The 27,714-nt window shown below is 37.0% G+C and overlaps 1 protein-coding gene across 2 annotated transcripts in view; it reads left to right on the plus strand.

Annotated features, from left to right (window-relative positions):
• Window positions 1-27,714, plus strand: part of Mettl8 (methyltransferase 8, methylcytidine) — an 83,197-nt gene that overhangs the window by 49,268 nt on the left and 6,215 nt on the right. For both annotated transcript variants that reach the window (XM_042694131.1, XM_042694132.1), the window contains exons 3-7: window positions 5,656-5,747; window positions 17,387-17,739; window positions 19,645-19,694; window positions 24,305-24,368; window positions 26,246-26,385. In XM_042694131.1, the coding sequence (XP_042550065.1) occupies window positions 5,656-5,747; window positions 17,387-17,739; window positions 19,645-19,694; window positions 24,305-24,368; window positions 26,246-26,385 (699 nt within the window). The remainder of the gene's footprint in view (window positions 1-5,655; window positions 5,748-17,386; window positions 17,740-19,644; window positions 19,695-24,304; window positions 24,369-26,245; window positions 26,386-27,714) is intronic.

A 27,714-nucleotide genomic window follows, 5' to 3' on the forward strand; every position in this document is an offset into this window, starting at 1 on the left:
CCCTGATTTTTAGTGTCTGGCATATAAACGAGGATTAACATCTGACCCAGCGAACCTTTCTCAGTTTTTTCCATAAAATTTTTAATGATAATTATTGTATGTCTTAAATATGTAATATAGTCTTTGTATAAATATAGTATTCTAAAAATACTTCTAGTTCAAGCAATATTACAATGTAAAGGTAATTATGTTTCTTATTCTACTATTCCAATGTAAGTTATTTTTTCACCATTTAGGATCCTTATTCAAAATGTGCAGAATAATATTCAGTGGTTATAATTATATATGATTTGTGGATCTGCTTTTTTTTTTTTTTTTGTGGATCTGCTTTTTTAACCTCATACTGCTTCATAAACTTTTTTTTTATTGTAAAGATACTATACAGAGGGTTACAGTTACATGAGTGAGGTAATGAGTACACTTCCTCTTGAACATTGTTACCCCCTCCATTGTTTTGCTTCATAAACTTTTGCATATCATTGCAAAGTAGTCAAATTGTGTTAGATTTCTGAATAGTGTTGCTTTGAACTACCATATTTTTCCTTTCCCTATCACCAGTCTTTTGTCATTGTTTAGTGTTGCAGTTCATGTGTTAGTGTAGTTTTTTTCCCTATAGAATTTCACTGTTCTTTTGAGAGACTTTGTTACAATAAATTCCTAGGACTATAATTCATAGATCATTTTCCACTATTTTTGTTGTTAAGTGCCTGATTGTTTGTTTGCTTATTATTTGTCTCTGTGCTTAAATGCTATTATTGTATTTATTACAACATTGTTAATATCAGACCTGGTAAGATTCATATTGCTGGCAGGTAGGTTTTGGTATATGGGAATCAGATTCTTCTCAAAAAGAAATGCTGTCAAGTGGCAGTTGTGGAGGAAGTCTCCATAAATACAGTGGCAATATTCCAATAGTATAGCAGGAAAGTCTTCAGGAGCTTAGGATGTAAGATACCCCTCCACAGCAGTTAAGAAAATGAACCAGCACAGAGAACAGTATGAGGAAGTTAAGAGCAATTTAAGAAATAACCAGATCTATTAAGCACTTGAGAAGTAGGAAGATTAACAGTTCAACACAGATGCTTGAAGCAGCAAACCACATATTCACTCATTGTCTCCTGATTTGCTTCTCTGCCAGGGAAATCAATGCTTTTGTTGTTTTTTTTGTTGTTGTTTTTTTTGTTTAAAGATGGAGGTCTTATCTTGGTGTCCAGACTGTCTCCTGGGGTCAAGAGATTCTTCTGTTTCAGTGTGTGTGTGTGTGTGTGTGTGCGTGTGCGCGCGCACACGCGTGTGCCGTGTGCAGCATCAATCTTGGGGCTTGAACTCAGGGCCTTTATGCTGCCTCTGAGCTTTTTTGCTCAAGGATAGTATTCTACCATTTGAGCCACAGCTCTGCTTATGGCTTTTGCTAGTTATTTAGAAATGAGTCTCATGGACTTTTTTTTTTTTTTTTTTTTTTGCCAGAGCTGGCTTCAAATTGTGATCCTCAGATCCTGAGTAGCTAGAATTATAGGCATGAGCCACTAGTAACTGGCTATGAAAGGATTTTTTTTTTAACCAGTCCTGGGACTTGAACTCAGGACGTGGGCACTGTCCCTGAGCCTTTCTGTGCTCAAGGCTAGTCCTCTACCACTTGAGCCACAGTGCCACTTTTGGCTTTTCTTTGTACATGGTACTGAGGAATTGAACCCAGGGCTTCATGCATGCTAGGCAAGCACTCTACCATTAAGCCACATTCCCGGGCTTCTGCCTGCCCCTTTTAAAGCCAAATTTAACATACATACTTTTGAAAAAATCAGTCACGGGGCTTGAACTCAGAGCTTGGGCTCTTTCCCTGAGCGATGAAAGGAGTTCTTTAAAGTGGTAGTGGGTAAATTTCTTTAATGAAACTTTGATTTTTAAACTCTGATCTTCTTTCTTAGAGACCCCAGTGTGCCTTTTTTAAAAAAAAAATCCCTTTTAAAAAACAAGTAATTAAAATAGAAATTTTGCCGGGAGCTGGTGGCTCCTGCCTGTAATCCTAGCTGCTCAGGAGTCTGAGATCTGAGGATTGCGGTTCAAAGCCAACCTGGGCAAGAAAGGCCGTGAAACTCTTATCTCCAATAAACCACCACAAAACTGGAAGTGGCGCTGTGGCTCAAGTGGTAGAGCACTAATCTTGAGCTGAAGAGCTGAGGGACAGTGCTCAGACCCAGAGTACAAGCCCATGACCAAAAAAAAAAAAATGTTTTTCGCCTTCTAGAGGTGTGTTTAAATGATGTCATTGGAGTACAGCTTCTTGTATCTGATTGTATAAATACAACTTATAGAACCAAACCTAGCATCATCCTACCCAGAGCAAGTCTTTATTATCATTTTACCCCCAATTTCTCACATACTCAGTACTAAAAGTCTGGAATCACTCTTATTCTTCTTCAGTACCTGGTTTGCCCCAGATCATAAGTTAGCCTTTCTGTGTTTCCCCTTTCACATTTCTTTCTGTTTCCCATTGCTACTGCTTATTCCTGAGACTCATTACTCCTAGGCTATGGCAATAGTCTTAATTTGTCTCTCTTCACCTCCACTTCATTTTGTAGTTACTTAACATTATCTATAAATCTGCTCATGACCCTGCTTTCAGTGTCTCCTGCAATGACCCAAGAGAACCAGTCAAAATTTTCCTTGCTTCTTATAGACACTGTCATATCACTGTCTATATTGCCAGCTTCTTAATGACAACAGTAATGACATGACCATATTCTCCCAGACCTGGGCCCACCCCCACCTTTCTATTTAACTCTTCCTGTTTTTTCTCAGCTAGTATTAACTGTCTAAGCTCCCACTTGTTGAGTGCTAACCACTATATTCCATTGTATTGCTGTGTATTTTTTCTATTTGCACTAGGAAAATTATGATGTGCATAAATTCAGTCTTAACACTCAATATTTGCACAGCTTTGATAGGCAACAATAGACTAAAGGGTAAGAAGATATACTTTTTTTGGTGATACTTGAATTTGAACTCTGGATGTTCTGCTTGCTAAGCAGATACTCCACCATTTTGAGCCATGATCCTACCCTTTTAGCTTTACTTCTTTTTAAAGAGGGTCTTTTGTCTTTGAATGATGTGGCCTAGACTTTTTAGGTTTCCTACCTTAGCTGGGATGATAGGTAAGTACCACATATATGTACATATCCAGCTTTTACTGATTGAGATGGAGTCTTGCATACTTTTTACCTGGGCTGGACTTGAACCAGAATATTCCCAGTCTCCCCATTCCTGATAGCTGGGATTACAGGTACAGTGGGCCACTGGGTACAGTGGCTCACAGTTTGAACTCAGTTTCTGACTGGCTAGTTACTAAACATCTGTTTCCTCATATGAACAATGTCATCATCCCCTACTAAGGAAAGGATCAAGTAAGACAAATGCATATGAAATGTACTTAGCATAATGTCTGTCATTTGATAAATAATAATGGGAAATGCTAATCAAAACAATACTGAGATTCTCCTTCACCCCAGTTAGAATGACCATTATCAAGAAAACAACAATAACAGATGCTGGTGGAAATGTGATCAAAACAGAACCCTTATACACTTGTTCAACTCCTCCAGAAACCAGTAGGAGGTTCCTCAAAAACCATTCCTGTGGATCTATCCTAAAGATTACAAACAAGGACATAATAAAGCCATCAGCACAAGCACATTCATTGCAGCACTATTTGCTATAGACAAGGTATAGAATTAGCTTGGATGTCCTTCACTGGGCAAGTGGATCAAGAAAATGTGGCATATACACAATGGAATTTTACTCATCCATTAGAAAGAATGATATTGTATCACTTGTAAAGAAATGGAAAGACCTGGAATAAATTAAGTGAAGTAAGTCAGGCCCAGGGAGACAAAGGATCCATGTTTCCCTTATATTTAAAAGCTAGATTTAACTTAAAACTTGTAAGTAAAAATGTTGGATGGTATGTAAGTACATTCAGATATGTTAACTGAAATATGGTAGATTCAAGAGAGAACTCAAATAGTGTAATTCCATAGAAAGGCAAAAACCAAAGTTCAACAAAATGAACATCAGGAAATGGGTACTTGAAAGTAATGGGGTAGAGTTGAGGGGAGAAAGGGTAGATGAATGAAGTGTAGGAGAATACAGTCAAGAATTCAATGTGTGCTGGGCGCCAGTGGCTTAAGCCTTTAATCCTAGCTACTCAGGAGACTGAGATCTGAGGATCGCAGTTCAAAGCCAGCCCAGGCAGGAAAGTCTGTGAGACTCCTATCTCCAATAAACCACTCAGAAAACCGGAAGTGGTGCTGTGTCTCAAGTGGTAGGAGTGCACCTTGAGCTGAAGAGTTGAGGGACAGCGCCCAGGCCCAGAGTTCAAGCCCCATGACCGACATAAGAAAAAAAAAAGAATTCAATGTATACCCTACAAAATTATGAAAAGTGAGGGAAGGAGTGGGTTGAGAGGGATCGGTGAGAATGTTGAAAGGGATAGCTGATCATGATGCATTGTATTCATAAACCCTTTAAAAAATGGCTATGGGGCTTGAACCTAGGGCTTGCTGCTCAAGGCTAGGTCTGTCCTACTTTCAGCCACTTTGAGCTCCACTTCTAGTTTTCAGTTGATTAATTGGTAATAAAAGTCTTATTACCTTCCTGCCAAGGCTGGCTTCAAACCACAGTCCTCAGATCTCAACCTCCTGAGTAGTTAGGATTGCAGGCATGAGCCACTAGCACCCAGCATAAACTGTTTTGTTAAATAGCAACTCCTTTGTGTAACTACTTGAAGATAATTTTTTAAGAAAGAAAAAAGATTCTCTAACATGTATGTATAAGCTAATCTTTTAAAGTTTAAAGCATCTAATAATAAAATCAAATCTAGGGCCCAGAATGGTGGGCAGTCCTAGCTATTCAGGAGGCTGAAATCTGAGGATAGTGATTCAACATCATCAAGGGCAAAAGTTAGCAAAATCTTATTCCAAAAACATGCTGGGCACAGTGATTCATGTCTACACTTGCAATTACTTAAAGGAACTGTAGTTGATGGCAATCTGGAACAAATTATGAGATCCTATATGAAAGACCAAACTAAAAGTGAAAGGACTGGACATGTGTTTCAAGTGGTAGACTACAGGGTAAGGTCCTGAATTCAAACTCCTGTGTGGGGAAAAAAAAACACAAATAAAAACAAAAACCACAGGGTAAGTACAAAATGTTTAAAATGTACATCTCTCTGGCAGTGGAATGTTAGTATATAGTGTTATAATATGATCATTAAAATAGTATTAAAGGATGTTTGGTTCATAAATTAACCAAAAAACAAATAAATTTAGCCTTGGAGTAAAATATAGCACTATACCAACACCCATATAATCATGCCCCAGAGTGCTCTGGGGATGTTACTTCCACAACCATTTCCCAGAAGTGACTGGGACTTGCAGCAAGGCCAGCTTTAAACAGAAGGACTGTAGGAGTTGTAGGGTTGCATAGCACCATCAGGAGAAGCATTTGACAAAATGTATTCATCTGACATGGAATTAGTTCATATCTCTTGTGTTTGCCTTAATCTAGAATGAAAAATGGAGTCCCTAGTGCTGTTTTTTTCTGCCTTCTTTAGTTACACAGCATATTTTATAACAACCTTCTTATTTTTTTCAATAGGGATCACATGCAATGGTCTAAAGAAGAAGAAGAAGCAGCTAGAAAAAAAGTCGAAGAAAATTCAGCTGTGCAAGTCATTCTAGAAAAGCAAGGTAGGCAACTACATATGGCTGTGGAGTCTTGCTTCTCAGTTTGACTTTCTGTGGCTCAGTTCACACTCTGATCTCCTGTCCTCCTCCTTGTGTCATTGCTTTTGTTCCTTTTGGTAGAATTCCCAGTTCTTCAAGTAGAGTGGGGCCAAAATTAATGAAATAAATTATGTATTCACCCTATAATTGGTCTTTTGGTAGTCATATTGCTTTTTCTGGGAAATACACATATGGGTGGCATTTTAAGCAAGATATGAAAATATAACTTTAAATTTTTTTCTCTTGCTCTGCTGCTTTCAGTATGCTATTGTGTGTCTCACTTGCTAGGAACTTTGAACAAATTCATAAGCTTTAAATGTAAAGTTATATTAAAATGCCATTTATTTTTCCAGATAAAGCTTCAAAAAACTCAAAAGCACACTTTTTTAGGCTTTTGTATTTAGGCTTTAAGTAAGTCCTCTTCAACCTTCATATATGGCTTTTTGTTTTCTTTTTCTGCAGTATTAGGGTTTGAACTCAGAGTAGCCTTCTTACTAGGCAGGTACTCTATTCCTGAGCTACATGTCTCTAGCTCTTTTATGGGGGGGAGGGGTATCATGGGGCTTGAACTCTGGGCTTGGGCACTGTTCATGTGCTTTTCCGCTCAAGGCAGCGCTCTACCACTTGAGCACAGCACCACTTCTGGTTTTCTAGTGGTTTATTGGAGATAAGAGTCTCATGGAGTTTCCTGCCCGGGCTAGCTTTGAACTGTGATCCTCAGATCTCAGCCTCTTGAGTAGCTAGGATTAAAGGCATGAGCCACTGGCGCCCAGCAAGCTCTTTTTTTTTTAACTGGTTACTTGGGCTCACTTCTTGTCCAAGTGCCTATATCTAGATCATGATCCACCTATTTGAGGCTTCCTGGCATAGCGGACAACATGCCACCATGTCCAGCTTCCTCTGTTAAAATGGACTCTCACAGGTTTTGCTTCCCTATCTGACCTGGAACTGAGATCCCAATTTCAGCCTCCCACATAGCTGGGATGACAGGCATACTGCATCAGTTACATAAATGGCTTTTGGGAAATTGGCCTGTAATACGGTGAAAGAATAATAATAAAAGACAGGTTTTAACAGGATGTAGAGAAATAGGAGTTCTGTGCACTACTGATGGAATTGTAAAATGGTACAGCCACTATGGAAAACAATATGAAGTTTTCCTTAAAAAATTTAAAATTGAATTCCCATGTAATCTGGCAATTCATTTGTAAGCTATATCCAAAAATGTGAAAAGCGAGCTCTCAAAACCAAATTTGCATTCACCATACTCATAATAGGCAAAAGATAGAAGCAATTCAAATATACATGTTATAAAGTAAAAATTTAAAGACTGTCCTATTCATAAATTAATGAAAAGGCAAGTAAATTTAGCCTTAGAGTAATCATGTGCTCAAGTATTCTGGGGACATGAGTCCAGCAGCCACTTTCCAAAGGTGGCTGGTGTGTGCAACCACCTTGGATGGATGAATAAACAAAACAGTATATAACATGTGTACTGGTGGTTGCCAATGGTTGAGTGTGAGGCAGAAAGTGGATTATCTAATGGGTTTAGTGTTAGAGTTTGGCAATATGTAGAGGTTTCATAAACTTGTTTTGTAACAGTGTGAAAATACTTAACACTACTTAAGTATATACTTAAAAATGGTTAAGATGCTAACTTTTATATCATACATTCTCTATCATAATTTATCAAAAGCACACCAAAAGTAAGTAAATAAGAAAAGAAAGTGGTCTGTGTCCTTCTCATTGTATACATGGGAACCCACAGTTACTCTACCTGACTCCTATATTCTCAGTGTGAGCTTTTCCACCTTATTTTTACTTGAAAAGATTTTTTTAGAGCATATTGATTCCCTCTGTCCCTCCTTCCCTTCCTTCTTTCTTTCCTCTCCTCCCTCCCTCCCCCCTCTTTCTTTTTATGTCAGTGCTGGGCTTGAACTTGAGGCATGGGCTTTGTCAGTTAGCTTTTTCGATCAGGGCTGGTGCTCTATCACTTGAGCTACAGCTCCATTTCTGGCATTTTGGTGGTAATTAGAGATAAGAGTCTTAGGGACTTTCCTGTGTGGCTGGCTTTGAATTGCCATCCTCATATCTTAGCCTCCTGAGTAGCTAGGATAAAAAGCATGTGCCATCTGCACCCCGCTCTTTTTCTTTTCTTTTTTTTTAAAAGTTTCTTGAAGTACCAAAGAGTTAAATGAATTTATTAAATTTATGAATAAATTCTCACAAAGTTCAAATAATTTTTGCCAAGTGAATCTATATACCTTTTTTTGTGTTGTTTTTTGTGTTTGTTGTGTTTGTTTTTTGTTGTCATGAGGCTTGAGCTCTGGGCCTGGGCACTGTCCCTCAGCAATTCAGCTCAAGGCTGGTGCTCTACAACTTGAGCCACAGTGCCTCTTCCAGTTTTCTGGTGGCTTATTGGAGATTAGAGTCTCACAGACTTTCCTGCCCAAATGGCTTTGAACTGCGATCCTCAGATCTCAGCCTCCTGAGATTATAGGATTATAGGCCATGAGCCACCAGTGCCTGGCTTCCAAGTGAATATATTTATGTAAATAGTACTCACATGAAGAGAAAAAAAAATTACCCTACCCTAGCAGCTTCCTCATACTTCTTCCCAATGATGGAATGCTCCTCAGCTGATCACATGTAATCATGAGCAATTATTATTCTAGCTTTGATACTATTGGTTTGTTTTACTAGAACACTTTGGTTCTAGTTGCTGTCGTTTGTTGGTCATTCTTGTGGCAATATCAGTGTAATCTAACAGTGGATCAGAGTAAGCAAACTGCAGCCTAAAAGAGGACTACAACTTGCTGCCTGTTTTTAAAAATTTAGTTTTATGAGAACACAGTATTTTTTGGCATGTTGTATGGCTGCTTTTGAGCTACAAATACAGAGTTTAGTAGTTGCAGCAAAACTGTGTGTATGCCATAAAGACTGAAATGCCTATGTGATCCTTTTATAGAGAAGATTTCTCAAGATTAAAGCTAGAATTTTGTTCCTAGATTGATCAGCGGTCCTGAAGCCCCAGGGGAAACGTTGGCATTCCTTTGTATCATTCAGCTTAGTGAATATCACAAGTGACTATTTTACAATAGAGGCTGAGGTCCGAAGTAAAAGTAGCTAGGGAGACTGGGCTAATGAGACAGCCCTCAGCCCTTAGCAAGTAAAGGGGCTAGTGTTGATCTATCTTGTCCTCCAGTATCCCTTAGTGGTAGTTCTCCTTCTTTATCCTCAGTACTAATGTGTCCTGGGGGTGCACAGGAAAGAAGAGTATCTGATTCCCAGTAGAATTGTTCTGTTTTTCACAAACTCCAGCCACACAGTCTCAGACTGGAATATGGCCAATGAGTGAGAATGCATACCAGAGGCAGTACTGCCTACAGTCCAACCAGCATTGCATTCCTTTGCAGGAGCTCTATCACACTGTTTCTGAGGAAGTATAACTTTACTTCGTTGCCAGCAGCTGCACAGACATATTTTCCACATTACTCAAGCTTCTGTTAGTAGCCACCTGGATGTGATGGGGAGTGTCAAGTCTAAACTGAATTAAAGTTATCAGACATTTTAATTCATTTCCAGGAAGTTAAAAACTATTCACAGTGTTATTTCCTGATCATATAAAAAACCAAGGATTTTTTTCACTTTCCTTTGAATATTTCTGTACAGAATATAAATAGATGAACAGGGCCGATAATATTCCCTTAAAGTGCTCTGGATGCGGCTGCCTATTTTGTCCTATTTATGTTAACAATGAACTTGAGTGAAGCTAATGAGAAGGTTATTTTAGGGCCTTGGAAACCGCAGTAAAGGAAAATGACAGTTCCCACAGAACCATAGTGTGACCAAAATAGAAAGGTGGTGACTGGCCTCTCTCTATAGAAGCAGGAAAGACAGGGAGGAGAGGGTTGATGGTACCATTCTGAAGCATTTGATTTGCTTATTAGTATTGCCAGTCTCTTTCTGAGGAAGTTTTGCTGGCTTTTGTGAAGGCAGAACAAAAGATTCCATTAAAAAATGACTCAAAGAAACAGAGGTTCTGCTGGGTCCTTCCACATCTTCCTGTACCAGCCCTCAAGGCAGTGGACTTCATAAGTATCAAGCTACCACTGCAGGGAGGAACACATGAGGTGACTGTCTTATCACGCTCAAAGGGAGGTTGCACAAAGCAGCTCAGGCGGCCAAGAGGGTAGCAAAGGAAGAAAACCTGTATTCTAAGGGACTGTGCCGAGTGACAGGCTGTCACAATGAGAGCCACCCAATGCAGTTTTGCTAGGGTTCATAGACCTACCAGTCTGCAGAAGCTCTGAATGAGGTTTCTGACCTAATACCCAATGTCTGATCAAAGTGGGTCAAGGTGAATGATGGTTTCAAAGCTCTGCTCCCAAACTTCATGAGAACCCTAGGGAAGCCTTAACCTGGCTCTTCTACCAGTGCTTCTGCTCACCCCCTCTTTTCCTCTCTAGAGTCCTGGGTCTCTCAGAAAACCAACTTTCTGCCCGCACAAGGTGATCATTTATGCAGCTGGAGCATTGTTTGTGAGCCTGTCTTACTATACTAATGCCACCAAGAGGAAATACTGGTTGTTCTCCCTGAGCTTGGCAACTCTGTGGCACATTTCTTTTGGTCTCTGTGTCATACTCTCCATGACTCTATCTCCCATTTTTCATCTATTGTCTAGCCGTTGGTGAGAACCAAAGCCAGGAAACACCCTCACAATCTGAAAATACGATCTTGTGCACCACAGCCTTTGTTCATAGGATGGTTCATGATGTCTTCATTTCTGTAACTAAAATGTATAGCATCTAGCTTCTCATTAGCAATATTTGTTTCAATTACATTGCCCAGATTAATGATTTTTTAATTCTACATTTCCTCTTCATAGTTACTTTTCAATTTTTTTATAGTTCATATTTCTTTTAAAAGCAGGTTAACTCCAAGAAATGAGAAAGATACATTCAGCAGTTTTGGAGTTAACATGATTATGTTTTATAATTTTCTAAAAAGATCTCCAGTGTGTTATATCTCAGCTGGCTATGTAGCAAATATAATGGGTTTTTAAAACTTAATAACAAAAGCAGCTGCTATTTCCATTTTAAAATATCCTTGTAAATAACTGCCTACCTAGCGTAAGTTATCTACATCAAGCAGAATAACAAGAACATCACTGTACCTAACTGATTCATACTTCACTACTTAAGAGGGAAAAAATAGAGTAGCTAGCAGTTTTATGCTAAATAATAGAGTATTTTTTATCAGATGGCTTTAGCTGTTTAAAATTTCATGTAGTACTTTCAGAAATACACTTTTAATTTTGTAATTTTAAGTTTTCTTTTATTAGACAATGAACTTCAGTGACATGTGGAAATTTCCAACTTTGAGAGCTCAGGTATTTGCGTAATTGATGTACAAAAATAACTTTAAATTGCTTTTTGTACATGGCAACTTCGAATAAATTTTCATAATTCATATTAATCATATCATATATGCCAGATACATCAATGGTTTAATTTAGTTTTTTAGTTATGCCAAGTAGAGTGATTTAGATGAATTTTGAACACTTAAGTATAGTTAGTATGCCATATTCCTTTTTCCTCTCAGCAATATTGAATTTAATAAGTAAATAATTAAGTTGCTTCATCTGGCTGTGCTTAAACGTATCACTACATCCCTTTTATTGTCATCGGCACAGAGAAAACTCCAGCCAGTTGGCAACTTGGGTCAGCAAAAAGAACAAAAAATTTCCTCTTAAGAAAATGTACGGGGGCTGGGAAGGTGGCTCAGTGGTAGAGTGCTTGCCTTGCATGCGTGAGGCCCTGGGTTCAATTCCTCAGCACCACATAAGCAAAAAGAGAAAAGCCGGAAGTGGCGCTGTGGCTCAAGTGGTAGAGCACTAGCCTTGAGCTGAAGAGTTAAGGGACAGCACTCAGGCCCCACGACCAGACCCCCCCAAAAAAATGTATGGTTCATAGACCTGTTAAATAATTTGAGAAGATCAAGATAGTACAGATTTCTCAACAATATACTTTTTTAAAAAAATCATTCTTGGCCTAAACTTGTGACTAGATTGAGACTGGGGTTTTCACTGATGGTCAGAGCACCTCCTCCAGTTTCTCAGTTAGCATATACTTTCCCAGTTAAGGAAAGGAAAATCATACATGTTGTCTCATGCTCATAATTATGATGAGTTTGATCAAACTTCTGTGGAGTCTCAGAAGCTGTCATACATTGCTGGGAAGTATGGGGATGCCATCCTTGACTGGCGTTATTGCTGAAGCCACAGCTTCATAAAGCCAAACATAGCTGGATGTTAGTGGCTTTAGGTATATAATTTTAACTAACTGGAAAGCTAAGATATGGAGAAACAAGATTTGAAGACAAAAAGTTTGTTAGACTCCATTTCTAAAATAACCAGCAAAAAGTAGGACTGGAGGCATAACTCAAATGATAGAGCACCAACCTAGCAAGCACAAGGTCCTGAGTACAATCCCCAGTGTTAACAAACAACAAAGAAGCAAAATGCACAAGTTCCATCTGATTCATGTATGGTATATGCATATATGAAAGTCCATGGTGAAGCCCCTTTGAATAACTAACATGTACTTCTAACAGAAATTACTATTAGGATGTGGGTACTAGTGGGAAGGCCATGGGAGAGGGTGAAGGAAGATGAACATGGTTTAAAAAAAAAAGCTTTTATGTACATGTATGAAAATCTTGTTGAGCATAGTTTGGGAAGGGGAGAAGAGGAAGAAAGAATAATAGAGGCGGGGTTGGGAAGGTGGCTCAGTGGTAGAGCGCTTGCCTTGCATGCCTGAGGCCCTGGGTTCGATTCCTCAGCACCACATAAGCAAAAAGAAAAAAGCCGGAAGTGGTTCTGTGGCTCAAGTGGTAGAGCGCTAGCCTTGAGCTGAAGAGCTGAGCCCAGGCCCAGAGTTCAAGCCCCAGGACCGGACCCAAAAAAAAAAAGAATAATAGAGGAATGGAAGAGAGGGGTGAGGAGAAGGGAAGGAAGGAGTAGAGGGGGAGGAAGAAAAGAAAGAAGGAAGATATTGTAGATATAATTTCATCATATAACCTTGTACAGCTCATATTTGATACAACTCAATAGTATCTAATTAATTCTGTATTTCTGATTTGTTTTAATGATGCCAATCAACATTATTTTTATAATTTGATTGTACTGATTGTAAAGTCACACTGAGTTTTTCAGTTCAGTTTGATGCTTCTAATTGAAAGGAAAGTAAGAATCAGAAAAAACAGATTTTACTTTAGAAATATCTTGGAGAGAGTACATATGAACTTGGTGTTAGGAAGATGTTGTAGTGTCATTTATATGCATCATGTGCTTTAGAGTTTCACAGAGTTAGAGTCTAAGTCCTGGTCTGCTCTTTCTAGCCAGGTGACCTAAGAGTAGGGGGGAATTTATCCCATCTAAGCTTGAGTTTCTTTATCAGTAACACTGTGTCCCTGAGAGATCTTGTTACCCATAACTTAGTATGAGAGACCCCATCACACCTACACATACCCACACTCTGCCAAAAGGGGTGTTTTTTTTTTTTTTCCATTTGGAGTGACGAAGCCAGAACAAGAAGCTGAAACTGAGGGTAAACAGCAAAATGTATTCAATGAACAAGGAAAAAAGTAGGAGTCTCAGCCTGTAAGTGGGAAGTTTATACATATAGGATAAGAGAAATAAAGAGGAAAAGGATCTATAGTAGTTTGGGGGCAACAGAGGATAATATGGGGGTGAATATGATTAAAATATGTCATATACATGTGTAAAAGTGTCACAGTAAACCCATTTTGTACAATTGATACATGATAATAAAAAGGAAGTGAAAGGGAAGAATTTTCAGGTCTTTACTTGAAATGAGCACAGCTTTCTCACAGCTCAAGCAACACCTCTTTTCACTTCTTTTATTGTCTGGTATGTATACTGTCTTGGTGGGTGGTAAGTGTGCCACTTAGTAGGGAAATTAGATTACAATGAAATCAGAGGTTGCCTGGAAGCCATCTTAGATCCAACTGTTTCAGCTAGCCCATCTGAAGAGGAACTTCTAGCCTTCAGGTATCCTGTCCTCATGGATAAACAAGCTGGGTAGAAATTCAGTTAGGTCATGTAAGCAATATTCAGGATAACAATATTGTTCAATTAAATGGGAAAAAATCCAAGAAAGCATTTGATGTAATGTCTGACACATAAATATTCAATGTGTGATGTTAATACTCTTATTGATATAATGATTTATGTGATTTTATGATCTTTCCTCCTATTTTGAGTGAGAAATAATTAAAATATGGCTTGAAAATATAGATGTGTTCACAAAATTTGACTGTTGTCTTCTAATTGTAACCAACCCCTTTGTTTGTTTCTTTCTTTTTGGCAGGGGCTTTTGTTGTATAATCCAGGGTGGCCTCAAACTTCTGCCTTAGCTTCTGTCAAGTCCTTTTATAAAGATTTCATGCACTAGGGTTAAATTTAGATGCCTGACAAGTTTGCTATCTGAACTAGATTATACAGATGGATTTTCTTTATTTTTTGTCGATCGTGGGGCTTGAACTCTGGGCCTGGACACTATCTCTCAGCTCTTCAGCTCAAAGCAAGTGCTCTACCACTTGAGCTACAGTGTAACTTCGGTTTTCTAGTGGTTTATTTAAGATAAGAGTCTCGTGGACTTTCCTGCCCGGGCTGGCTTTGAATTGTGATCCTCAGATCTCAGCCTCCTGAGTAGCTAGGATTGCAGGTATGAGCCATTGACACTCGACTTTCATTTTCTTTATAAACTTTAAAAAGTAAAAGAGTAGTAAAGGCTCATGTTTAAAACAACAATCATGTTTAAGTGTGTAGATTATAAAACTGATAAGGTTTGTAAATTTGTGGAGTTTAATAGAAAAATACACAGACTGTCTAGCTATTCTAATTAGGCTACTTTATAAAGGAAATATAAAGAATGAATGAAGAATTCAGCTAAGATTCTTTGTAGATACAAGATAGACTTTCAAAAATAGAACTCCATAATAATCATTAACTCATTCCAGTTAGTCTAAATTTTCAACTAATTTTTATAAATAAATGCAAAATAAAATTTAGAGTTTCTATCAGTTTCTTTCCTATTATGTGAATGTTTTTTTGTTAAGATTTTTGTCCTTTATTTTACAATTGCTATATAAGGTTTCCCTGTTTTGACCTATCGTGATTCACTTACTTATTCCCATGATGTTGAGCATTGGAGTTATTTCCCATTTATTGCTATTATAAATACCATGCACATATTTTCTGCATGATACTCCCAGGCACTCCATACCCCACCTTAGTTAATTCCTAGGAGAATACATCTGCAAATTAATCAAGGTATAGTATTAAATTCTAGTTACTGTTTAATTAGGCTTATATTCACTTCACACATAATTTGATATTTGAAGCCCAAATGCTAGAAGATATGACTAAATGTAGGTCTTCTTAGCTTTAAATGTAGGCCTTCTGGCTGCTTTTTATTAGGTAGAAGAAAATCTTGTAAAAAAAAATCTGTACCTTCATGGAGTAAGTTTCAAAGAGACTTTTTAAGGTAAAGAAAGAAAAGAAGGTTTAAGAAGACCCTTGGGAAATTTGGAAGCTTTCTAATTTCTCCTGAGTCTAATTTTCACAACTGTTTTGCTTTCTTGCACAGAGTACCAACTACACTCCAATTGTTAAAAGTAGGCTAACGCTGTTTTCAAGATAAATATATACCTTTTTTACATTAACCATAAATAGGCTTCCTTCCACTAATGCAAATGTGAGCATGTTTTAGACTTAAATCATATGATTTTTTGTTATTGTTATAGAGATCCACTATCATTTCCCAGACTTTAAACAAAGATGAGAGTTTCAGTCTTTATGGCAGTCATGTTGCCACATACAATTCAGCTTTGGTGGAAAGGAAGTCTCACGGCTAGATGGGCAGAGCTTCATGACCATAAAGATGAAATGGAAACAAGAAAAGGAAAACTCTTAAGATGATCCTGACTACCAGATAATTATCCTGAGGGTCATGGTTTCTTTCAAATTATGAGGAAATGAGGCCTTACTACCTTTTCAAAGTAGTAAACTTATACATATACCTTTATATCTCTGTATGTACACACACATATGGTTTTTCTTCTCTTCCTCCTTCCTCTCTTCTTTCTCTTTTTTAGTGAATGATTGCATAGTGTTTACACACCTTGCTTTTCCTCTCAATCCTAATTCTGGAAATTATTCTATATCCATTAAAAAGCTTTTGCACTTTGGAAATGTGGTTTGTGCCAGCTTGGGCTACATAGTGAGACACTGCCTCAAACTACCACCAACAGAAATCTACCAACTACTGCCAACAATCTACAATCTAATACCAAGAACAAAATTATTTATCTGCTTTGGGCAAAAGTAATAATCTAATGGCTTAAACCTAGGGATTAGCCTATTCTATAATAGAAGTCACAAACTGTTTGTTGGATAGATAAGAGAGGAAATGACTTACTTTATTAATGTAAGGAGCATGTGAGAAGAGGAAGAGGGCTAAGAATTTCCTGAAGCTTAGAGACCATTGCCCTTAGTCCTGGGTCCTGTCAAGAAAGCATCAGTGCCAGACGACCATGGCTCACGCCTGTAATCCTAGCTACTCAGGAGGCTGAGATCTGAGGATCACCATTCAAAGACAGCTTGGGCAGGAAAGTCCAGGAGACGCTTATCTCCAATTAACCACCAGAAAACTGGAAGTGATGCTATGGCTCAAATAGTAGAGCACTTGCTTTGAGCTGAATAGCTGAGGGATAGCGCCCAGGACCAGAGTTCAAGCCCCACGGCCAACAAAATGGAAAGGAAAGGAAAGGAGAAGGAAGGGGTGAGGAAGAGAGAGAGAGAGAGAGAAAGAAAGAGAAAGAGTATCAGTGTTTCTCTTGAAGGCTTCATGGTTGGAGATATCAGAAGAATGTGATAACTGCAGACTTTGAAGTCAGAAAATGTGATCTGGTTCCGTGATAGTTGAGGCTATAGGACCTTGAGCAAGTGACCTGAGGGCCTTTTCCCAAAGCAAAACCAGGAGGTTGGAGTAGACTATTCAGTGAATCTCTTAGCTCTAAAATTGTGTGGTTTATAATTTTATAGCTTCTTTTCTGATCATCATTTGAAACTGCTTTTGTAGCAGACATAGTGGTACTGTCTATATTCCCAGCTACTGAGTCAGCAGAGGAAGGAGGATTATGACTCTGAGTAGAGACAAAAAAAATGATATGTTCTCTTTAAATATTGTTGATAAAAATGTGATTGTTAAGATTCCAAGATTAGACTGTAAAAAGTAGTTTATAATTATTATATTTCTTACAAAAATTGATTACCATTAAAGTAAGAGCAGACTTACATATGGCTTTAGAACCAAATATCTCATGTACTGATATTTTGAAGGGAATTAAATACACCTCTACTGTTTTAATTTTTTATTAGTAAGTTCAATTATTATAGTAGTATTAAGTAGCAAAATAATTATCAGTAAATAATGGAATATATTTAGCAACTGCCAAAATAGTAGCTGATGATAAATATTCTTCATAGAAAATGTCTTTTTGTCTTTTCATTTTAGTTAAGTATGAAAGTGAAGCTAGCAAATATTGGGACACATTTTACAAGATTCACAAGAATAAGTTTTTCAAGAATCGTAATTGGCTGTTGAGGGAATTTCCTGAAATTCTTCCAATTGATCAAAAAATTGAAGAGAATGTAGAAGAGTTATCGTGGGATCATGTCAAGACTAATGCTGCAGATTGTTTCTCAAGAAAACAAGAACAAAAAAAACATCTCAAGAAAAATGGTTTATCAGATGGTCAAAGCCAACTGAGGTCTGATTTTTCCAACTTGGAGGCTGAAGAAGCCAGAAAAGAGCTTCAGAAGACTGAAGTGTTTCCTGGTAGCAATGCCACTTTCAGAATACTAGAGGTACCATGATCAAAGACCAAAGATGTGCACTGATGACACTTTTCAATATATAGGCACTATGATGCAGGTTGTTTAGGTGAATAAAGATCAAATCTAAATGCCCAGAATATTTTAGTAGTTAAGGAATTTGTATAGATAAATTTATATAGATAGATACTGTACATAGATAGATAGATAGATAGATAGATAGATAGATAGATAGATAGATAGTAGATATGTAGTCAAGTTTTAAGTTTGTGCCTTTAATTTCACTTTGTTGCATTTTTCTTTTAATTTGTTTCATTTCTAGCTTGAGGGGAGTTTTAAGTACTAGTAATAGCCTTAATTTTTAGTCTCAGTAATTATCCCCTTTTAAATGAGATAGAAATAAATGAAATGTATAATTCAGCATAATCTAGTATAGATCTCAGTTTTCTATTTGTGAAACTAAACCCTATCTTTTTATTATAAAGTTAATATGTGTTGATTACAGAGAATTTGCCATTAGAGAAATAAAAGAAATGAAAAGAAATAAAGAGAAATAAAATTATTCACAATACCATAAATAAATGTTAACTACTGTAGCATTTTACTTATCCTTTCATATATACTATGCATGCATTTGGGGGTTTTGCTTTTATCTATGTATTATATCAGAAACAATTTTCTTGGGCTGGGAAGGTGGCTCAGTAGTAGAGTGTTTGTCTTGTATATATGAGGCCCTGGGTTCGATTCCTTAGCGCCACATAAGCAGAAAAAGCCGAAAGTGGCACTGTGGCCAAGTGATAGAGCACGCTCAAGTGATAGAGCGCTAGCCTTGAGCTGAAGAACTGGACAGCACCCAGGCCCAGAGTTCAGGCCCTATGACCAAAAAAAAAAAAATTCTCTATCTTCTAAAATTCTCCAGAGAGTTGGAGGTATGACTCTGAAATAGAGCTGCTGCTTAGCTTGTATGAGGTCTTGGGTTCAAATCCCAAACTGCAAAAATAAATACTTTTATAAATATTTTCATTGCAGGAAAAAACCCTGCTATGTGAACTAATGAAATGTTACTTACCTATTTTCATACTACTGAGCATTTACATTGTTTTTAGGTTTTCTGCAGCGAATGGGTATAGGTTTTATTGCATTTTCTTTTATTATTATACTACATTTACTAGATTATAATTTTTTTTTAAATATACTTTTAAGACATTGCCAAATTGCTTTCTAAAAAGCTGTGGGCTGGTGGCTCACACATGTAATCCTAGCTACTCAGGAAGTTGAAATCTATGGGTCATGGTTTAAAGCTAGCCTGAGCCTGAGCATGAGTTGCTTGTTTCTAACTAGCAAAAAGCCAGAAGTAGAGCTGTGACTTAAGTGGTAGAACACCAGTCTTAAAATACTCAGGGACAGCACCCAGGCTCTGAGTTCAAGCCCCAGGAATTGTAACAAAAAAAAGTTTAAACTTTTTTTTGTTTGTCTATCTCATCATACCCTCTTGGATTGAAATATTATTATATTATTTTAGAGATGTTTTTCTTTGTTAGGCAAAGATTATGCCTTGTTTTATTTGCACCTTTTTCATTACTAAGTTTGTTGCCTAGTTTTGCAAATGTAAAAAGTCATTTGTGCTTGTTTGCATTCTGTCCATTTTTCCTTTGCTTTTTTAATGAGCTCTGCCCTTTATCATATTTATTGCAGATTTTTATTGTAGGTACCTCTCAATTTGATTTATCTTCAGCTTCATTATATACAAGTTTTAAATGTTTCCATAATTGTTTTTCAGTATTATTCTTATGCTTTATTTCACTGTCTTTGAATTTAGAAAGTTCTACCATATCCAGAGGTCCAGTTAACTTGTTGCTTTTCTTAATAGACAATCTGACAGGAAATCTAAGGAAAATTTAACACATTCATGGTATTTGTTTGTTCCGTTGATTTTAGGTTGGCTGTGGTGCTGGAAGCAGTGTTTTTCCAATTCTGAACACCTTGCAGTGAGTTTCAAGAGTTTTTCTTCCAGAATAATACATATTTATGGGATATTAATATGTTGTCCTGTATATGATACTCTAGTGTTCTTAATTCTTTTTTTGTGTGTGTGTGTGTGTCGGTCATGGGGCTTGAACTTTGGGCCTGAACGCTTCCCTCACTCTTCAGCTTAAGACTTGTGCTCTACCATCTGAGTCACAGTGCCATTTTCCTTAATTCTTATATCAACAATGACTAAAGCAAATTTCAAAAGGAATGTCTTAGTAACTAAATTCTCATGAGCTGGGAATCACTCTTAAAAGGTGTTTTACAGCCTTGGGCTGTTCACTGTGGGCTTGAAGTAATGTTAAAGCTTGTGTTTATGTGGATGAGAGAACAAGAGAGAGAACTAGAGATTCTATCCTTTCACTAAGCTAAGGAAGTCACCTCAGATATTATTTGTTCCTCCAGGAGGCTTGATGTCGTTTTACACAGAGAATTAAGTTTAAAGTTTATACCTTAAACTTCTCATTTGTCATTATTTCTGGAGCAACACTCAGTGTAAGACCTTCACATGTCACATCATTGTGTCTAGGCTTGAGATTTTTTGGAAGTGGCAGCAACGAACCCCCGACTCAAAAATAAAAGAAGAAGATGGGACCAGAGATGTTTCCTGGCCCACCCTTCTTGTTCACCATTTCACCGCAGTGTCTGAGGATTTCTATGATGAGGAAGACATAACTTATTAAACTCTCCAAACACTTTATACCTATGCTAGTGTGTCAAGTTCTTTTTTTTTAATGGAAGCTTATACAATAGCTTTCACATCATCTTTCCACAATAAAATCAGCATAAGCATAGTGTAGAACATTTCTACTAGAGGAAGGAGGGGTTCACCCATCATCCTCATCTTCCTAAACATGACCACTGACACAATTTTCATTTTGCATGCATATTTTTTCATCTAACAATGTGATCTTTTAAATTTTTTATTATGAAAATCGCATTTGACAAAACAAAGAGTTTACAATGAATTTGCATAAATCCACCACCTTTACTCAACAATTATTAACATAATGCCAACATCATGACACTTCACCTTCTGTTATTCAAGATGCATTTTCAAAAATCAGGACATTCTCTAATGCTTTAATAAACCCAACATAACAAATAGTAATTCCTTAACAGTATCTAATGACCAGTTAAAATGGCTGGGTGCAGGTGATAGTGGTAAACTTACAGTTCTGAATGGCCTTTCCATTTTCTATGTATTACCTTTGTTTTCTCTTTTGCAATTTTTGCATTGAAATTTTCTGCTCCCTTTCACCACATTGCCAGATTCCTTCATGCCAGTGATACCTGAACTTACAATATTCGTAGGTACTTTACAGTGGAATTGATTGGTTATTGCTTAGCATGTCATATATTTCTTGTTTTTTTGCCATTTTTATATTCCTAATATTTTATCCTAATCAGGTTGCCTAACAGTTCAATATACATAGTTAGAGCTCAGTATTTTATTGGTTGTTTAACTCTGATTTCCTACTTTTAAATTGTATTTTTCCTCTATATTCTCCCTCAAACTAATTATTGCAAGCTCTTGTCTCCTCATTTTTGACTCTTCTTGGCTGTGTCTTCCTATCCATTTTTTAGATATCATAGTAGCTCAATAGCCTAAGATAATTAATTCCATCTTTAAAAGCCAACCAGTGATCTGCCCTCCAAAGGGAACATTAGGGCTTTTTTTCCTACCTGAGAAATTGTTTCATTACTTTTGGAGAGTATAGGATTAATGTTTTACATTTTCAGAATATCTTACCATAATTATACCTCTGGAATTGAGAGGTCAGATCATTTTCCAAGGATCATTTAATTCCTAACCCCCCTGCCAAGAGAGTGCTTGCTGGTATGATGGTAGTAGGGATATTTACACCTGCTTCCTGGGAAAAGAGCCAAGGCAGTCAGCTGATTTTACAGAAAGATTCTGGAAAGTTATTGGGTGGTCACAAGACTTTAACTTGGGATGCTGATGCAGTAGGAATTGCATCTCAGAGGTCATGCTGTCATCTTGGTTGGGCACATGGCAAATGACACATGCTTTCCTTTAGTTCTTAGTCTGTTCTGTATCTGGTAGATATTCAGTAACTACCCAAAGTAGTCTTCAGACATTTTATAGTGTGCTGGATATACCAAGATAAAGGACCATGTTAGTCTTAAAGTTCTGGGAAGGCACAGGCATATCTATCATCACAATAATACCAATAACAACAACAATAATAACAATACCACCATTCATAGAAATGACTAGCATTTATTGAGAACTTACTTTTTGGGGGGCTAATCCTGGAGCTTGAACTCAGGGCTTGGTACGCTGTCCCCAACTTCTTTTGCTTAAGGCTAACACTCTACCGCTTGAACCACAGCGCCACTTCTGGCATTTTCTGTTTATGTAGTACTGAGGAATTGAATCTAGAGCTTCATGCGTTCTAGGCAAGCACTCTACCACTAAACCACAGTCCCAGCCCAAGCACTTACTCTTGACTCAGATACTTTTTTTTTTTTTAGGGTTTTCTTTTTTTTTTTTTATTGTAAAGATACTATACAGAGGGTTACAGTTACATGAGTGAGGTAATGAGTACACTTTCTCTTGAACATTGTTACCCTCTCCATTGTTTTCCCCCTACCATCCCTTCCCTCCCTACCTTCCCCGAGGTTCTTTTTTTTTTTTTTTTTTTTGATTGTGATTAAGTGATTACATAATTTCCCGAATTTCACAGTATCGTGGAATAATGATGCTCATTTAAAGTCACAAGTTCATTCTAACTTTCCTGGAGCAAATTGTCTATCACAGTCTATAACATATAACAGTGTTCACATGTTATACACCATACATGTGATCAGCAGCATGGGGATATTTAGTAGTGGTTCAACCAGATGAGTGGGAGTTCTTTGTTTCTTAAGTGACTCAGATACTTTTTTAGAAAATTCACTGTATGTATCCATTCAGCCCTCATAACCACCTTAGATGCCATATTTATTTCCATTTTAAAGATGAGAAATTAAATAACTGTCTTTTGGTATATAAATAGATGGCAGAGCCAGGAATCAAACCTTTGGCAGTGTGTTTCCAGAGCCCGCTTAACCATTAGACCAAGTTACATTGCATACATCTGAGTGTTAACTGAGAATATTTCAAACACAATCACTCAGTAGAATACAAGTCTGATGTCATAGGAAACAACAGGGATATATAAAGTACCACTTTATTTTCTATTCCATATGCTTACTTCTTGTTGAATTTGTTAAATGTTACAGAATTCTCATATTGCCAAACCATGCTTAAGAGTTCATTTTAGCTAGTTAATTTATTTTTGTATTTTTGGGGTTTTGGGACTAGGTCTCACTGTATAACCCAAGCTAGCCTAGAATTTCCAAGACTCTGGCTTCTACTTTCTGAGTGTTGGCACCATTCCTGGCAAATACTGTTTTCTTACATGAGACAAAATGAAAAAATCAGTTCAAAAGTTTTAACTTCCATTTGGTTAACTAAGTTCTGTTCATCATATGTTAATTTGTGTGATCATATCTTAATTTGAATGTAAATCTCTATTGCACAGAAAGAATTAATTATATGTGACTATTAGTATACATCAGTGAGTAGCCTTTAGAGTTGTAATATCTGAGCTTGGGTTAAATGTTGCTAAATTCATGTTTATATTCAATGTTTATTCAGAAATCTGCCTTATTTCAAAGGCTTTTTAAATCAAATTTTGAAGTCTCAATTTTGTGAGGGTTTTTAACTTTTACTTTGATTTTTAAGGTCTTATTTTTCATTCTTTATTATTATTATTAAATAGTTGTAAGAAGAGGTAACAATTTCATAAGTCAGGTTATGTGTACAGTGCTTGGTCAGTGTCACCCCTTCCTTGATCTCTTCCATTTTGTGTTTTAAGGCTCGTCTTTATGTCCTACCACATACTAGTATAGGTTCTTAGGATCAGCTCTGCTTCTTGTCCCTGGCAGGTGCCTCTAACCTCTAAACCCTTAGACCATTTCTTCTCCTCACTTAGTAATGCAGTCTTCCCCCTGACAATTTTTTCTAGACTTACACTTTAGAGAGCTGGCCTTCTGCATATCCCTATAAAAGTTATATAAAACTAGACATGTCCCAAACAAAACCATAAAATACTCAGGAGCCAGGACCATACTTAAACTTAGTAGTGTTGTTTACTGACAAACTGACCTTTTTGTGTAATTGAAACCTGTCTCTTAGCCACTTGATGCAAAGGTTATTTGATATCAGCACACAGGATGAACAGGAAGGGTATATGTCTGCCTATGAGTAGTCACAGGCCATCCATTGTTACTAAATTTCCAGTAAAAGCAGGGCACCGGTGGCTCACACCTGTAATCCTAGCTAGTCAGGAGGCTGAGATCCGAGGATCGCAGTTCAAAGCCAGCCCGGGCAGGAAACTCTGTGAGACTCTTATCTCCAATAAACCATAAGAAAAAACAAAAGACAAGCTAGATGTCATCCAGAATTTTCTTAAATAAGAAAGTCAAACTTATACTTCCCTTTCTTCTCTAGTTTGACCAAATCTTGAATATAAATTGAATCTTTCTTCCATTTTCATAGGAATCTTCCAGAATCCTTTCTCTATTGTTGTGATTTTGCCTCTAGAGCTGTTGAGCTTGTAAAGGTATGCCTTATATTTTCTTTTAAGACTATCTGTTTGTTTGCTTTCCAAGTGGTTCTTTTGAAATGTCTCTGGATCAAATGTTATCTGTGACTATTTTTGAGTTTTTACAATTTCTGATGCCTATGGTATTAATTACTCTAAGATAATAAAAATTGATCTGGATTTAAAATAGATCTCAAAGAACAGGCATATGCCAACAGCACACAGGGATGACCAGAAGATAGTCATCTACAAAGTAAAGCCTGTGTGTCTGCCTATGAATAATCATACTAAAACAACTTAATTTCAGAGGAAACCAATTAAAAGTCAAAAGTTTTCATTTGGTAAAATAAACCTTAATTCTACAAGATCGTGTTTGTATTTGTGTCTTTATAGCCTTATACATAGTAGGAATTGATTTCATTAAAATTTGTGAAATGAAAAATGTTTGTAAAGGTATTTTTCATGAATCTAAAATGTCCTTGACTATCACAAAGACAGTGGGGAACCTGGCCTTGTCATGCAAATCTCAGAATGGTAGTGAGGACTTCCTTTGAATGAAGACAAAGTTTAACAAATGGAAAGGGAAAACAAATTCTATGAACAAAAATGTGTGGTAAACACATTAAGGCTTTTAAAAATTAAATAAAAACTTGGGCTAGATATAGCCTAGTGGCAAAGTACTTGCCTACCAAGTGCAGTATCCATGTTCAATCCCCAGTACTAGAAAAGAAATTAAGTAAAGGAGCTGGGCACCAGTGGCTCATGCCTGTAATCCTAGCTACACAGGTTGCTGAGATCTGAGGATCGCAGTTCAAAGCCAGCCCAGGCATGAAAGTCCCATGAGACTCTTCTCTCCAATAAACCACTCGGCAAACCGGAAGTGGCGCTGTGGCTCAAGTGGTAGAGCACTAGCCTTGAGCTGAAGAGCTGAGGGACAGCGCCCAAGCCCAGAATTCAAGCCCCACGCCCAAAAATAAATAAATAATAAATACATAAATAAATAAAGTAAAGGACGTGGCACTGTGGCTCAAGTGGTAGAGCACTAGCCTTGAGCTGAAGAGCTCAGGGAAAGTGCGCAGGCCCAGAGTTCAAGCCCCAAGATCAACCAAAAAAAAAAAAAAAATTAAGTAAAGACTTAATTTCTGATAATAGTATTCATTGTTGACTTTGCTAAGATAATAGCCTAATGTAGAAAAGAATGCACCTATAGTCACATTTCTAGAGTGAATAAATGTTCATGTGTTGATGTATTTCCTTCTAGTGTTGAATTTGTAGGCAGATTGTCTGTGTATGTGTCTGTGTGTGTGTTACTTTAGTGTAACTTTTAAAAATTACTTTTAAATACAACTTTAAAAACTTTATTGAAATAGTTCATATACTATTCCATTTTTACATATACAATTGAATGTTTTTTATTTGTTTGTTTCTTAGCAAGGATTTATTTTATTATAACCAAGTTGAAGTAGGGAGAAATAGAAAAAGAAAGAAACATTTCCTGGTCTCTGTTTAGGAAGTGGGAGTTAAAGACTCCAATTAAGTGGCTTAACATACTTCCATTGTATACCTGTCACTGTCATCTAATTTTGAACACATAGTATAGAAAACAGAAAGCAGTGGGAGAGTTGGAGCATTGCTCAGTTCCTCTGAACACAGTAGGCCTTCAAAAACACTGTCACCAAGGCCAAGTGCTGGGTTTCGTATTTTGGGGAAGCTTGAAATAAGCTACCAGAGTACTGAATTGGAAATAAGTGCATTTAGATTTTTGGGATAAAGACTCTTGGAGAAAAGGTAAAAAAATTAAATTAAATTAAAAAAACCTGACCTTTTCATTAAGGAAAATCCTCTGGGAAATCTAACATTAAAAAAAAAAAACTATTATTCCTTCATTGTGCCAGGCACACTCATCCTACAGGGCCTCCCAGTGTTCCGCCTTTGTGCACGACGTATGTGAGGATGGCTTGCCCTACCCTTTCCCAGACGGAATCCTGGATGTCGTCCTCCTTGTCTTTGTGCTCTCTTCTATTCATCCTGACAGGTAAATGACCACGAAAGGGCAAAGCAGATATGTAAATCCCTTTGTCAGGAGTGGTTTTTAGAACTATCAAAGTAAAAATGAAAATCTTGAATTTATTATTTCGTGAACTACATTATGTATAATATGCAGCCTTTCAAATGCAGTTCCCCCTTCCCCCTTTCTTCCCACTTGAAGAAAGAAACTGGTCAAACTATTTTTATTAGTGAGCTTTCTGTCACTGTCAGAATGAAGTGAGCATATTCTGGCAAGACACATACCTATTAAAAGTGACAGTGCTTCAAGGAAATTATAAATTCAGCATAGCCTAATAGTCTCCCAGAAGGAAAATTGTACTTGGTGATCAGAAACAAACATCTTTGATTTAGCATCTTCCTGAATGTTCATGAAGAGGTGGACTTAAGGTCTGTTTGACTTCACACAGGTTTGCTGATAGGCTTTTAAAATTTTGTCTTAAAGAAGCCTGCTAAGGAATTTGGAGTTGCAGTGATTTGCCAGATTATCCTTGGACCTTTATGATCTAAGGTGGGCTGATTACTATCACACACAGAGACATGAACACACACACAAATACACATTTGGGAATGCTAGGCAAGTACTCTATCACTGGGCTATATCCTCAGATTAAAATACAATTTTTTTTGTATTTGAACACTATTTTAAAACTACAAATGCAGCTTTTCTGCAGCAAGTTAACAAGGTCTTACAAGCAATGGAAATGATCACTTTCTTCAAAATCTTGCTGCCTTCTGTGAGTTTGAGCATGTGTGTGATAAGTCAGGACTTGTGCTTTTATAAAGCTTCCTGAAACTTAGTTTTCACAGTCTCCAGGAAGAGTGAACAGACCTGGACCCACCACTTTGGTGAATGTAATCCTTTCTCACAGAAATGGAGTTATCATGTGCTTCTTTCTTTGCAATTACAAAGTCACTAGAACACTGACTTTTTACTTTGAAAAGATGAACACTTTGTTCACTTAAGGAGAATAAATTATATTTCCAAAGAAATCCAAAAGAGAGTTATATTTGTACCTATAAGTATATCAAGTTTCATGAAGCTACTTTTTCCTTTCATTGCTATCACTTATTTCTTAAATTTCTGCCAATCTGTTAATCTGTTGGCCATGTTGGAGTACTAGCAGAAAGATATCATCTGTGTATTTTGTTACCTTATATGAATAGTTAAAGAGATTATGTAGGTGGATAAAGAACAAGATTTCCTATTTGGCACTCATAACAGGAAATGTATAAACAGGACTGCAAAAAGACTATTGAAATTAGATAATGTATTTTGTCATGATTTGAATTTAATGTTAAAAAAAGAGGAAGCAGA

Source organism: Dipodomys spectabilis, unplaced genomic scaffold (assembly GCF_019054845.1).
Source record: "Dipodomys spectabilis isolate Male_0828 unplaced genomic scaffold, ASM1905484v1 ptg000174l, whole genome shotgun sequence".
NCBI lineage: Eukaryota > Metazoa > Chordata > Mammalia > Rodentia > Heteromyidae > Dipodomys > Dipodomys spectabilis.